This window comes from Ictalurus punctatus, chromosome 25 (genome assembly GCF_001660625.3).
Source record: "Ictalurus punctatus breed USDA103 chromosome 25, Coco_2.0, whole genome shotgun sequence".
Taxonomy (NCBI): domain Eukaryota; kingdom Metazoa; phylum Chordata; class Actinopteri; order Siluriformes; family Ictaluridae; genus Ictalurus; species Ictalurus punctatus.
This window is the reverse complement of record NC_030440.2, coordinates 6,714,861-6,729,332: the sequence shown is the minus strand read 5'-3', so window position 1 is coordinate 6,729,332 and position 14,472 is coordinate 6,714,861. Positions and strand designations below refer to the sequence as shown.

The 14,472-nt window shown below is 40.6% G+C and overlaps 1 protein-coding gene across 9 annotated transcripts in view; it reads right to left on the bottom strand.

Annotated features, from left to right (window-relative positions):
- syne2a (spectrin repeat containing, nuclear envelope 2a) overlaps window positions 1–14,472 on the bottom strand; it is a 124,179-nt gene that overhangs the window by 79,808 nt on the left and 29,899 nt on the right. For all 9 annotated transcript variants that reach the window (XM_017455909.3, XM_053675761.1, XM_053675760.1 and 6 more), the window contains 13 exons: window positions 13,006–13,132; window positions 12,266–12,408; window positions 12,020–12,173; window positions 10,936–11,537; window positions 10,240–10,395; window positions 9,970–10,120; window positions 8,830–8,988; window positions 8,530–8,697; window positions 5,062–5,163; window positions 4,754–4,957; window positions 4,073–4,603; window positions 3,264–3,445; window positions 2,637–2,817 (listed from right to left, as the gene is read on the bottom strand). In XM_017455909.3, coding sequence (XP_017311398.2) covers window positions 2,637–2,817; window positions 3,264–3,445; window positions 4,073–4,603; window positions 4,754–4,957; window positions 5,062–5,163; window positions 8,530–8,697; window positions 8,830–8,988; window positions 9,970–10,120; window positions 10,240–10,395; window positions 10,936–11,537; window positions 12,020–12,173; window positions 12,266–12,408; window positions 13,006–13,132 — 2,860 coding nt within the window. The remainder of the gene's footprint in view (window positions 1–2,636; window positions 2,818–3,263; window positions 3,446–4,072; window positions 4,604–4,753; window positions 4,958–5,061; window positions 5,164–8,529; window positions 8,698–8,829; window positions 8,989–9,969; window positions 10,121–10,239; window positions 10,396–10,935; window positions 11,538–12,019; window positions 12,174–12,265; window positions 12,409–13,005; window positions 13,133–14,472) is intronic.

The window sequence follows — 14,472 nt, the reverse complement described above, 5'->3', positions numbered from 1 at the left end:
ATATATATATATATATATATATATATATATATATATATATATATATATATATATATAGATAGATAGATAGATATACACACACACACACAGAATCTCACAAAAGTGAGTACACCCCTCACATTTTTGTAAATATTTGATTATATCTTTTCATGTGACAACACTGAAGAAATGACACTTTGCTACAATGTAAAGTAGTGAGTGTACAGCTTGTGTAACAGTGTAAATTTGCTGTCTCCTCAAAATAACTCAACACACAGCCATTAATGTCTAAACCGCTGGCAACAAAAGTGAGTACACCCCTAAGTGAAAATGTCCAAATTGGGTCCAAAGTGTCAATATTTTGTGTGGTCCCCATTATTTTCCAGCACTGCCTTAACCCTCTTGGGCATGGAGTTCACCAGAGCTTCACAGGTTGCCACTGGAGTCCTCTTCCACTCCTCCATGACGACATCACGGAGCTGGTGGATGTTAGAGACCTTGTGCTCCTCCACCTTCCGTTTGAGGATACCCCACAGATGCTCAATAGGGTTTAGGTCTGGAGACATGCTTGGCCAGTCCATCACCTTCACCCTCAGCATTTTTAGCAAAGCAATAGATGTTATCAAGCAGGAATACTGCCCTGCAGCACAGCCTCCGAAGGGAGGGGATCATGCTCTGCTTCAGTATGTCACAGTACATGTTGGCATTCATGGTTCCCTCAATGAACTGTAGCTCCCCAGTGCCGGCAGCACTCATGCAGCCCCAGACCATGACACTCCCACCACCATGCTTCACTGTAGGCAAGACACACTTGTCTTTGTACTCCTCACGTAGTTGCCGCCACACACGCTTGACACCATCTGAACCAAATAAGTTTATCTTGGTCTCATCAGACCACAGGACATGGTTCCAGTAATCCATGTCCTTAGTCTGCTTGTCTTCAGCAAACTGTTTGTGGGCTTTCTTGTGCATCATCTTTAGAAGAGGCTTCCTTCTGGGACGACAGCCATGCAGACCAGTTTGATGCAGTGTGTGGCGTATGGTCTGAGCAATGACAGGCTGACCCCCCACCCCTTCAACCTCTACAGCAATGCTGGCAGCACTCATATGTCCATTTCCCAAAGACAACCTCTGGATATGATGCTGAGCATGTACACTCAACTTCTTTGGTCGACCATGGCGAGGCCTGTTCTGAGTGGAACCTGTCCTGTTAAACCACTGTATGGTCTTGGCCACCGTGCTGCAGCTCAGTGTCAGGGTCTTGGCAATCTTCTTATAGCCTAGGCCATCTTTATGTAGAGCAACAATTCTTTTTTTCAGATCCTCAGAGAGTTCTTTGCCATGAGGTGCCATGTTGAACTTCCAGTGACCAGTATGAGGGAGTGTGAGAGCGATGACACCAAATTTAACACACCTGCTCCCCATTCACACCTGAGACCTTGTAACACTTAACAAGTCACAAAATATTGACAAAAAATATTGACACTTTGGGCCCAATTTGGACATTTTCACTTAGGGGTGTACTCACTTTTGTTGCCAGCGGTTTAGACATTAATGGCTGTGTGTTGAGTTATTTTGAGGGGACAGCAAATTTACACTGTTACACAAGCTGTACACTCATTACTTTACATTGTAGCAAAGTGTCATTTCTTCAGTGTTGTCACATGAAAAGTTATAATCAAATATTTATAAAAATTGTGAGGGGTGTACTCACTTTTGTGAGATACTGTGTGTGTATATATATATATATATATATATATATATATATATATATATATATATATATATATATATATATATACACATATATACATATACATATATACATATATATATACATATATATATATATACATATATACATATATATATATATATATATATATATATATATATATATATATATATATATATAGTCTAATCAGTTTAATGCTGAATAAGAAATCACAGGAACTATAGAACATTTAGATAAATTATGTTACAGATGATCTCTAAGTAAAGCCTCATGTAGGAATCTTTGTCATATTTTCCAAATGGACAACCAACGTAAGCACTTAACCTTGATGGGCTGAACTGCAGTCTAGGTTAATGGCAGAGTTACTCATTTAAAGTGGCTGTGTTATTTAGAAGATTACACTGTGTACTTCTGAGACTGCCATGGTAACAGACTTGCATGGCATGACTACAATATGTAGTGAATCAACTCTGCAAATGAACAAATGAACCCTGCTCTGTCTGGTCTCTTTGCTGTGCTAAATTATAAACAAAAATAAGAAGCCTACAATGTTGTATACAAAGGTTCAATAACCACCTCAGAATTGTGGTTTAGATCATTTCATTATTATTATTCATTAATAGTTTTAGAGTGAAATCCTGCTTTAAGTTTGACTAAGATACCTCCTTTGGCTTTATTTCAAATAAAAATTATTTTTATTCAAATCACACTAAAGGAAAAGAGCACAAAACAAGGTGCTATGACCGTTTTTGCCTAAGGCCTCCTTAGCACACACCCTATTGATATGACACCATTGCAGTTACATCATATAACAAATGGTAAGATTATAATCTGTCATGCTGCTTGTTTTATTCCAAAGAAGTGCTATCTACAGGCGCCCCGTTCACTAGGACACAGGATCTTAAATAACTTAAAAACTTACTTCAAAACCCGTTTCTCTGGCCTTTTGGCTTTGTAAATGGTCAAGCTGTTTGTGAATGGACTTCTCAAGCGTTGTCGGCTTATTGAGCAGAGTCTGAACATCCTGAGACAGGGCTGTCTGACCTTCCAGTTGTCGCTGATGCTGAATGGAGGAAAAGGGCTCCATAACACCCTGTAGAAATCTAAAACACAGGGACATGCCGTCTATAATGTGTTTGCAAATCAAATTTGAATTAAATTAAATTCTGGAACTGACTGGGCTGAAGGGGAAAAAAAAGGGAAAAAACCTGCAGTCAAAAATCCATTCACCTTGACTAATCGATTAGCCTAAATGACTGAAACCCTTTATTAAAATAATGTAAATTTAAAAACTAAGTATGAATACTTTTTCAAATTATTGAGCAATAAGCAATGAGATTTAGCACTCATAACCTTAATCTTATCTTATTTATGGAGACAAACTGTCAAAATCCCTCTTCTCAAAAGCAAATGAAAACCAGTCCTACAGATAGCATAATTTTATTTGCATAAAATTTCCCCATATACTTAAACACACACACACACACATATATACTGTACAATAATGACATGTGATCCGTGACCTGTGCTCATGTACTGTATACTGTACCTGTACTGCTTAACTGCAGACTGCAACACAGAATCCCACTGGCACTCTGCATCCCTAAGTATGCATAGGACATCCTGTAAGTCTCTTCCCCCTCTCTCACTGTGTCTCTGGAGGAGTGACTGACCTCTGACCTTCAGCTTCTCCAACCTGCTGTCTCCTTCAGCCCTCAGGTCCAACACCACCTGAGCACACATCAGTCATTACATTTGAACAGACTATGAACAGAAATAAGAATGTGAGGCAGGTGATAGAAATCATCTTTGAAATCCAATTTTGACATGACTATGGTAGTGATAATATCCTGAACTGGGAGATGAAATACGTTTCTGCCAGTACCTTTAGCTCTTTTAAACAGCCAGTTGCAAATCAATCCGAGCAGTAATGTAAAGGGGCTGGCAAATTGGAAGTCAAAATTTAAAGGGGGGTGGGGGGGAGCTAAGACGCAATTTAGATGTGGGTCTAATCCTTGGCTTTTCATGCGCTCAACCTTTTCAATGCAATTTCATCTTTTGTATTAAATTGGCCATTTTAGTGCCATTCCTCGGGCAAGTGAGGTCTATATGTGTTCAAGTTATTGTTTTACCAGTTCAAAACTGGGACACCTTTTTGCAAGGCTTTTTTTTCCTGACTGTTACAAAAATAACAATGCTCCGTGATCAACCTTGATATGTAAAAAAAAAAAAAAAAAGGTTGATATTTTTACAACCTTGACATGTAAAAAAAAAAAAAAAAAAAGAACAAAGTTTAATTCCCTTATTTATTTCCTTGATATTTAATTTAAGCATTATTCATAGATCTCTTTTTTTCACCTGCAGTTCCTGCAGTCTCTCCTCAGTTTTAGCAGGGATGTTCTGAGTATCTGTTTCCTGAGTGTCAACTGACTGCTGTAATCTTTTAAGCCATTCTTCTGTCATTTCTGCCAGGTGTCTGAAGTTCTCTAAATCTTTAAGCAAGTGTTCACGGTCTGCTACATCTTCATGTAACTCTTTTGCTTTGGGATAGATGTGAGATGAAGATTGACCCTGCTGTGCCTGACTGTTGCTGACATCACGTTTCTTTGGTGGAGGATCTTGGACCTTCTGGACTGTGACTTGGGAATGAAGATCCTCTGACTCTGTGACTTGAGCATATTTGACCTGTTGTGTCTTATTAAGGCTCTCTGCTTCTTCTCTCTTCAGAATGATCATGTGTTTGATGGCAGATATGTTTTCCTGCAGCTGAGCCCCATCCTCAATAAGAGACAACAAGCTCTCTGGGCTGGCCACATTGGCCAACAAGGCAACCTGATGCAGAAGAGTGTCTGCCTGCTCAGTTTCTAGCTGTAGTTTCTCTGATAAGACCTGTAGGAGAAAACAGTCAGGGAGCAGTCAAAACACAAGGATCCAATCCCAACTTCAGATTATGCTTTCACTATTTAAATCACTCGATGATGCAGTATATATGTTGAACAACCCTTATTGCATTCTCAACGTTTCTGCTGATATAGTCACCTGGATATCCCGGATGAGCTGAGGGCCCTCAGATGCAGCAAGTGTGCTCAGGGCATCATTTATCATCTGTATGGAGGACACGCGCTCTGTCATCCTAGCAGTCAGCTGAGCCTTGGCAGCCGCCAGCTCTCTAAAGACGTCACTCGTTTCAGTGAAGAGCTCCTTCACTTCCTCCATTCTCTTCCTCAGCTGACTCTCAGTCACCTGAAACAAAAAACAGCATACATAGTTGGTATAGACATAACGCAGTAAACAGAGCAGGAAATAAGCATTTCTGTGCATGTGTGTGTAAACTCAGGCAGACTTACCTGTAGCTCCAGGGGGGGTTCACTGCTGTGCAGAATCTCCTTGATCTCAGCCGACCGGCGATGGATATGTTCCACATTTTCCTCCTGTTTCCTCAACTCCTCCTGTTGAAGCAATGATAAAGCCTCAGATATTAACAGGTTACTTGTAAAATAAGGAGATCCCTGGCCAGCCATAGACCAAAGCAAAAGGGGGGAATTTAAAAAAAAAAAAATTTAATGATACTTTCTACCAATTCTAGCTTTTTTCTTAATGGGGCCTCTTTAACTTACAAATGGGAACTGAGAATATGCTTTGAATAAATTAATAAATTACACAATTAGTTTTCATTATTATGGTGACTTTACTATTTTGATTAAAAGATAGCCTTTTTTCAACCTTCTACGATATTTGTAGCATATTTGTGACTAACACACACAATTTCAATAGGATTCCCTGCACTGAGAAAAGGAAAGAAAACTTGCTTACCCAAATCTCACTGATAACAAATGTCTAAGGGCAGTTTCAACATTTATGTAAACGCATGGTCTCAGTTACAATTTGTGCAGTTTGATAAAGAAATGACCTGGTAACTTTTACTGAGCATCTTGCAGAACCAGCCACGGTTCTTCTGGAGACTTGCTCTGGAGTTGCACTCCCTTCTTATTTTTACAACAAAACGCAACCTTCATTATAATTTTTGTCTGAAAAGTGGTCACTTACATTTTCTTTACTGACATACGAACTTTTTTTTTGTGCTGGAAAATGAATGTTTAGAAAATGTTTTTGCACTGACGCAATAATGTAGAAGACAAGAAATAAAAATCTATAACAAAGTTTATACTAAAAAATAGGGTACATAAGACTTTTGCACAATACTTTTTTTGTCGAATACAGTCACCTGACAATTCCCACAAAGTAGCCAGCTCTCTCCCACAATGACTATCAACTAGGGAGGATGAAGATTTCCACACGATTCTTCCGAGATGTGAAGCCAGCTACTGCATATTTTTGCACTGCTGCTCATGATAAAACAAAGGGCAGAGAAACACACTTGGAGGAAAGTGGTGTCTTCTGCCACATAGATGAACTAACATATGATCACAATTGGCTGTGACTGAGAAGGGAGAAAGTACACCCTCCCACTCATGGCACAACCAAATGTGACACATTATTATCTGTAGAGAGTCTAAAGTTTTTAGATTTTTAGATTTTAATTTCACATTGGAAGTGTTGAAGTACAATTACTTTGTTATTATACTTAAGCCTGGGTTCTCTTACTAATATTCGTTCGGTATCTCACTATGGGAACGCCTCAGGCGTGACCGATTGGGGAAGCACCAATGACACTATGTCTGCCGATATGGCAGACTAATCACTTTAGCGATCAGGGAATCCTGCCTCACTGAATATAAGCCGCCGCTGCCTGCTGCTTTGTCATTCTGGCTCTCTTCTCTGAGGAAGATTTTGAAAGCTGTCCTCAGCAGTCTCATTGGGAATTATTGCTCAACAATTTGCAGATGGAGCCTCACGGTAACATCAGAAAACGATTTATTCCTTCTTTGGGTCTGTTGAGAGTCAGACTTAAAATGGGATAACTAACGAGTTCAGGTGAGGATTCGCACAGCGACTGCATTTCTTGCTTGGGTGCTAAACATGCCCAAGCAGCACTGTCTAACACTGACGGTTGCCCCCAGTGTGCTTCTTTCTTGACTAAAACCTGGGAACGAAGACTTCAAGTTGCAGTCGCAGGAAATAAGGACCCATGCCACTCTTCTCAACCCAGAGAAGAGCCCATGGAGTGTCCTCAAGCCCCAAACACATGGGGAGAGATGATGGACAGTGTGCCACCTATCCTCCTCCTTCTGTTTGATGAGGGAGAGGAAGAAGGTGAGGATGATGAGGTCCTCTCGATGACGACGAAGACGCTATCCTTCCCCCAAATCAGTCCCGGCCGCCAAGCATGCAGGAGGAGTGCTCACCCTCCCCGGTGCAGACAGACATGGACCTGCTCGAGGTCTGTCGCAGGGCCACAGCGAAATTGTCCATCGACTGGCCTTCCCAGCCAGCAGGAAAAGGGTCTGAGAGGGATTTATATGAAGGAAAAAGGCTCCCGTCAGCAAGACAGCTTACTCTGGCTGTCCCGGCCTGTGTGGGTGAAATGAAGAGGTTTTGGGACAAGCCATTTTTTCACCGGGTGCCCGTCAAGGGTTTCTCGAGGCTTGACGTTTAGGGAATGGAAGATTTAGGGATGGTGGTCCCTCCCCCTGTTGAAATGTCGGTGGCACACCACCTTTACCCGAGCTGTAGAGCAGCCTTCTCTTAGCCAGAGCCTTGCTGCCGGGAAAGACAGAGCGCGTCGCTCCTCTGTCTTCCAGAAGATTTATAAATTGTCAGATTCGGCATTGTGACCGTTGAATGCGACGTCTCTCCACACAGCTTATCTGTTGGAGCTGTTGGAGGAAATGGGTCATCAGCTAGACTCCGGATCTCCCAACCCAGCTTTCTGGCAGAAGATATGCGTTATTGCAGATTTAAACTTGCGCACATCTCGTGGAGCAGTTCAAAGCTGTGGCCAGAGTATGGGCTTGGCAGTTATGGGTGAGAGGTCACTGTGGCTGAACTTGTCAGGACTCTCCGAGAAGGCGAAGGCACAACAGTAACAGCAACCTGTGGAAGAAGGAGAGAGAGGCATTCGAAGCTTGTCTCCCCAGAAAACCGTGGGCTCGGCCTTATCATCCAAGCTGGCCGTATTTCAGGCCCTCCAGGAAAGGAGGACAGTCTGAATATCTAACCCTCCTCCATCACAGAAGTCAGAAAAAACACGGCTCCGCAGCCAAAACAGTCTTTCGCTGCTGCAGCTGAGAAGTACCGGCCAACAAACCCTTAGGGCAGCAAAAAGAGGCGGGTGACATAAGACATCACCTGGGCAACAGGAAAGGTTCAGAGACAACACTCAGGGTTTCTCTGTCTCAAGCCTCCAGAGAGACACCCCTCTCCGGGGAAAAGGAGAAGGGTGAAAAATGTGAACACGGTTCAGTGTCCAGTTTGCACAGGAGAGTGGCCCTTGTTCCGCAGGTGCCCCCGAAACAGTCTTCTCCCCTTCCGCCTTTGAGGTTTGTTCCGAGGGGGAAAAACAAGAGTGCACAAACACTCCAATAAAAATAAAAGCTTTCTCTGACGCATTCAGGCCGAGGGCGCAGAGTTTTGTGAAATTAGAAAAAAAAATACACGGATTTTGATGAAAGGGCCACTAATTTACCACCAGTAACTAAAAGTAATGTGTGTAAATTTTAACGTAAGTGTATATCATAAGTATTTATTTACTCCAGTGAAGAATTTGGGTACTTTTATATATTCAGATGCTGTGTTTTGTGCCACATTAAAATGTAATATATAACAATAAAAAAAGTCTTTAGGTCTCTCTTGAACTATCTAAATTACTGGCATATGTATTCTAGTTGTTCATCACTAATGTCTGAAAAAGTTACCTGCATATCAAGAACCTCCTGTTCTGTCTGAAATGAGTATGACTGTGCAAATGTCCTCAGTTTGTTGTTAGTCCAGAGTTCCACCTCCCTAGCCAACAAGAGAAGCTTATCCCACAGCGATAGCCCGATCTGCAGATTCTCAAAGTGGCAGTCTGTCCTCTCACTCACCTGAGAAGCACATGAAAATAAACACATTCTCAGACCCTGCCCATATTGTAAGTCATTACACTGCAAATAGCAGTGCCATTCTTAACAGGTAAGTAATACTATTAGTTTTGATTTGCAAATAAACAGTCGTACATCTAGCCAGCGGTCCATGAGTGCATCCGCCTCACTCTCGAATGGAGCATCTGGACAGTCTGGGATATTTCTCATCTGAGAGTGCAGCTGTCTGCACACAGCTCTAAACTCCTCCACACCATCTCCAAGAGCACTCAGGTCTGATTTAATGCTGTTTACCTGCATACACATGCACAAAGACTCAGGAGGAAATAATGGCATCAGAAAAGCAATAATAATAAATTGAAAAATAATAATAATAGTAGTAATATTATATTAGCAATATTAATAAATAGAAAAATTATAATAATAATAGTAGTAGTAATAATACCTTACATTTATATAATGCTTTTCTAGACATTCAAAGCGCTTTACATAGTATGAGGGGAAATCTCCTCAACCACCACCAGTGAGTAGCATCCACCTGGATGATGCGACACCAGCCAAAGTGCACCAGAACACCCACCACACAGCAGCTATTGGCGGAGAGGAGAGTGATGTAGCCAATTCAGGGATGGAGATTTTTAAGGGGCCATGGTACATAAGGGCCAATAAGTATCACTTTTAGTCCTCCGCAATTAACCGTCACATCCCAGCTCATCCCCATTTCTGGCTGGGTTTCTACTAACTTGTTCTCAGGTGCATACCATTAGATAATTCAAATCTTGCTTTGTTTCTCTCTTTACAAAGTTTTGCCAATGTCATTGGTTTATACTGCTATATACTGTATCTGTGGGGGCCTGAAAAAATATCCACATGGTTAAATTTCAAAATTTTCTACTATATATAAAAGTGACATACTTTCCTGAACTGATATTGGTGGCTTTTTTGCACATATCTCAACATCGTTTAAATCTTTGTTGATTTTTGCAGTAGCCTAAATGAAAACATTTCCATGTTGTTGTGGTGAAATATGTTTTCTCTAAAGTCAAGATGTCAAATTATATTTCTGGTAGGAAATGTCAATTTAGGTCAAAACCCAATGTTATGCCATTTTTGGCTGTTTTCCAGAATTCACACTGACATCTAACAGGTTTTCAGAGAACACCACACACTGACTGCTCTAATACACTAACAGGGCTTGTAGAGCTTGAAGTTTGACATCATGCTGCCATCTACTGTCCTTACACACGAATTTACAGCACATTTGTAAATTCATACCCTGGAGATGAGACGTTGAAGATTTTCTTTGCCCATATAGGAGGCCTGCTCACTTATAGTCTGCTCGCTAATCAGCAGGGTGTTGTTAAGATGGGTACGGCAGCTCTGAAACCTTTTCAGCAACACGATCAGGGAAAGACATTCCTCTTGACTACAAATCCAAAGACATAAACATGCATTATTTACAGTTATAAACAGAGACAGCATCTACTGTTCACATACTCATACTGTACCAACCATTTGAATTGTTTCCCCCCACAGCGTTCTCACCTTTCACTGAGTGTTTTGTGGATCTCCTCCCACTGGTCCTCCAGCTCTCTGAAGCCTTCCTCTGAAGTGTTTGCCTGAGCAGATGTGTCCCGCAGATTCCGGATGTCTGAGTGCACAGCAGCTAGTTTACTCTCCATGTCTGACAAACATCGCAATCTGGAAGAATCATAAAGGTAAAGAGCATATTCAACAAAACAGACAAAAAAGGAGACAGTAAGATCAGTAAGATGGATGAATTTATGGAGTGGAGACAGGGTATTCCTTGTTGAATACTGAACAAAGTATTATTGTTTTTGTTAACATCTCAAGTCATTTAATATCTACTATTTATTATACTATACTATATTATATATATATATATATATATAGTCATTTATTCCCCATCATGTTCTTCAGCAAATAGTATTAATTATTTTGTAACTACAGTCAGGCTAATGGGAAAGGTACTATAAGTTTAAAAAGGTTTTAAAACTGTTAATTTTGTCCACATTTATCCTGCATAGCAATAACATCCCCTTGGTCGATTTTACTGGATACTTTCTTACTCTACTGAAATAGTTTTTGCTTCACCATTATTCTTTTTAAGTAACAGTACTTCTTCTTGAGCATGTTTTTTGGCTACTCTACCTGCCTCTGCAATGCTGTAAAACGCTAAAACAGGCATAAAGGACAGTTTCCATCGTCCTTCTCTCTAACCTGTGCTGAAGGGCAGGAAGAGTGGGCTCCTTCAGGCTCTGTCTTTCCACTGATCTCTGCAACTCATTCAGTGTGACCTGCAGGGCTTTCCTCTTCTTCCTCAGCACCCGTGCCCTGTTCTCCTCTTCTTTGCTGCTCTGCACTCCTCTACTTTCCAGAGCCTTGATCTTTATTGCACACCTGGCCACCAAATCCTGACTGCAGCCTGGTTTCTTGTCCAGAGTCACACTCATCCCAGCATCCTTGAGCATACAATCAATCTGTACAGCTTCTTCTGTAGCATGCTGAAGCTTCTCCCTGATGGATGCCAGTCTGGACGTGGAGTCCAGTGCTGCTGTTAATGGAGTTGTACCGTCAGCTGTGGAAACCTCATTGTTCAGCTGGTGTAAACTACTCAGGAAGCGTTCCAGAGCACCAAGCACTGACTGTGTTCCGGCCAGTCGATGATTCAGCAGTTGCAGGCGCTGTGTACAGCTCTGGATGATCTGCTGTAGAGGCAGCTGGGCTTGAAGCTCAGTCTCAGTCAGGTCAGCAGAGATGGCCACCTTACTCTCCATCTCAGAAAGGAGCGTTAGTTCTCTTTGAATGTTCTCTCCCACCAGCTGATGAGATCAAATCAGTAGGTCAATCAGTAAATGATCAGTATATCAAAGAATATTGGATATAAGAATACATAGTGGTAGTAACACACACAGTTCACATAGTATTAGGATTTGATGTCTATTGCTAATAACTCATGAAAAGCTAATTTAGTCATTTGTAAGTTGAAATTATGCTCTCTTGCATGGCTGTGGCATCTTGGACGGCTGTGACGTTCAAACTTGCAATCTGTTGATGCTAAGCGAAACTCTTATATAGTTACACCAATAAGAAACCACCAGAGAATTTGAGAGAGGTTGTGAGATCTTCTGTGATTTAATTCCTGTGAAGATATTAGTAAAGCAAATTCATAGTAGTATTCAAATTAAACTATTGGTGTCTGATAAAATTTTACCCATATCGATTATCTGTCGAGTAAAATGGCTTTTGAGCCAAATAACGTTTGCAGTCAAATAAAAAAATATTTTTAAAAAACATCAAATACCTTTGCGTCTCCATATATTGCTCTAAGATCAGCGGGGGCAAAGCTTGTGATGTCCAAAGTTTTTATAACGTTCTGGTCCAGCTGATCAGAGATCCGTTTGATACGAATATCAGTTGGCTCTAACAACTCCAAAGCACGCTTGAGTGACCTCATCCTACATAATAAAGAACAGTTTAAGCAGTGAAATGCAAAACAGTTTATTTGGCCATTATGATATATGTGTGTGTGTGTGTGTAAGTGTAAAACCTGGCATGAAGGCAGATCTGCTGTCCCCTCCACTGCTCAATGAGCTCTACCCTGTCTGTTTCAACCCTGTTGCCACTCTCCATGTGTGAAGAGCTCTGGAGCTCAAATTCAAACCATAAAACCTCCGTCTGTTGCCTCAGGACCTAAACACACCACAGCACTCGATAACAATCCCAAAGACTTTTTTTTTTCTTCTGCAGTTAATTAACGTTAAACGGTTTAGTCAAAGTGTAAGTAAGACTAGATTCCTTCTGCATTTTATGTTACACTTAACAGCAAGCAAATGTCTGAGTACTATAGATAAGAATAAACATTTCTCTGCACTGGGGGGGGGGGGGGGACACTACATTTTCAGAAGTAAGAATTTTTATGTGCAACCAACAAACACATAAATATGGAAGTTTCTCAGTCTCAGACCTTTATTGTTCAAGTGAAATACTTATATAGATATATAGTTGCATTGTAAATGGAGTTAAGTCACCAGGTTTTCTGTATCTCTAATGTCTTATCCGTGATAAACGTCTATAAGCTGAGAATACTGTAAAGAGAGATTTTATCGAAAACCTTACAATATTAATTTTAAACAAAAGGCCAGATTAATACATTTGAACTATACCTGCAAACATAGACTAAATTCCTAATTCGATAAATATACAGAAGCTTCTATTTGTATCATTAAACCAATGGTATTATTTGTAAAAAAAATACATAAAAAGAGTGAACACAGACAAGAAACTCACCTGGAGATCTTGGAGGTGTTTGTTCATGGTGACAGGTGAAAGGCAGGAGCCTGTAAAGAAATCTGCACTCAGCTGCTCACTGTTTTTCTGCAGCTGCTGCTTGAATGCTGAGCGGGAATCCGTGTAACTAAGATAAAAACAAAGAAACCACTGCAACAAAACCAAAGACACATGGATTTTGCTGAGGAACTCACACATAAAACAGGTCCAATTGCGATTTCATAGACTGTCATTGCAAACAAAATATATCATGCAATCAAAATATCATCAGTAGAGGGAACCGACTCGGAGTTAATTGAATTTATTTTGAGTTGGATGACATTATTTAATTCCTTAAAATTTGAGGTTATTATACAGATGTTCAAATGAGGGCATGTTATTCAGCAACCACTACAAATTGTTCAGAAATTACTGTAGATCTAATGTACGTAGGAAATGTAAGTCATTATGAGATTGAGCGTGCTAATTGGAGATTAAGAATGAAGGATATGAAGTCTGAACCTGCGTCCTAGGAGGTAAAACTACAAATATGCACCAGCTCCGACAATGCCACAGCCATTCCTAGAGGCCTAGAGAGCAAAATGGTCTGTCTTATCTGTGAGGAGGATGGTATAATTTCTTTCCCTGCAAATCACCACTACACTAGCCAATCACAGGCATCTGTAAAGTCAAGTATGCAGAATAGGGCAGTTAGATTTTTTTTTTTTTTTTTTTTTAAATCCAAGTGTGTTCAGCTGCTATTTGATAAAACATGAGCAGCAGTTCAACAAGATACAGTAGCTGTCTTTACATGTCTCTGAGGAAGCATGAGTTAACACAGTGGTTCTCAACCCAGGAGGCGTGGAGAGATAGGAAGGGAGGCGCAAATAGTTTTCAAGAAAGAAAAAAAAACAACACACAGACAGGGCATCTTTTGGGTACTCGGTGTATTTTATTGAAAAACCCCATGTTCTCTCTCCCTCTACATTTTCTTTTTTCTGAGGAGAGGCGGAGCTTAGCCTGCCTTTTATCTAGCTGTCAGTGCTAGTGATGAGAAGTTCGGATCATTTTACTGACTCGGATATTTGAATCTCGTTCAACAAAATCTTTTTTCGAATCATTTCGTTAATTTCAGCAAAATATAATTAAAATGTTACATGTTAAATTCGCCAACACATCTAGTACTTAATAAACTATACAATAAACTATAGGCGATTGCAGCCGACGCTGAATTATGAGAAACAGAAATGATTCATTAATAGCTTAGCTGGGTGTTCAGGGTATACAGTCTGTTAGTTCACTTCACCTCCTGAGCCGAGTCGTTCTTTCTTTAGTCGCGTCACATTCGTCACGTCTGTTCCCCGGAAACAGTAATGATTAGTTCACGTCTCGAGTCTTCGGGTTCAAGTCGTTCATTTATCCCGTTTCCGGTACTGCATGGTGCATTGCCTATTCGGTCACCAGAAGAACGAACGATTCGAACCCGAA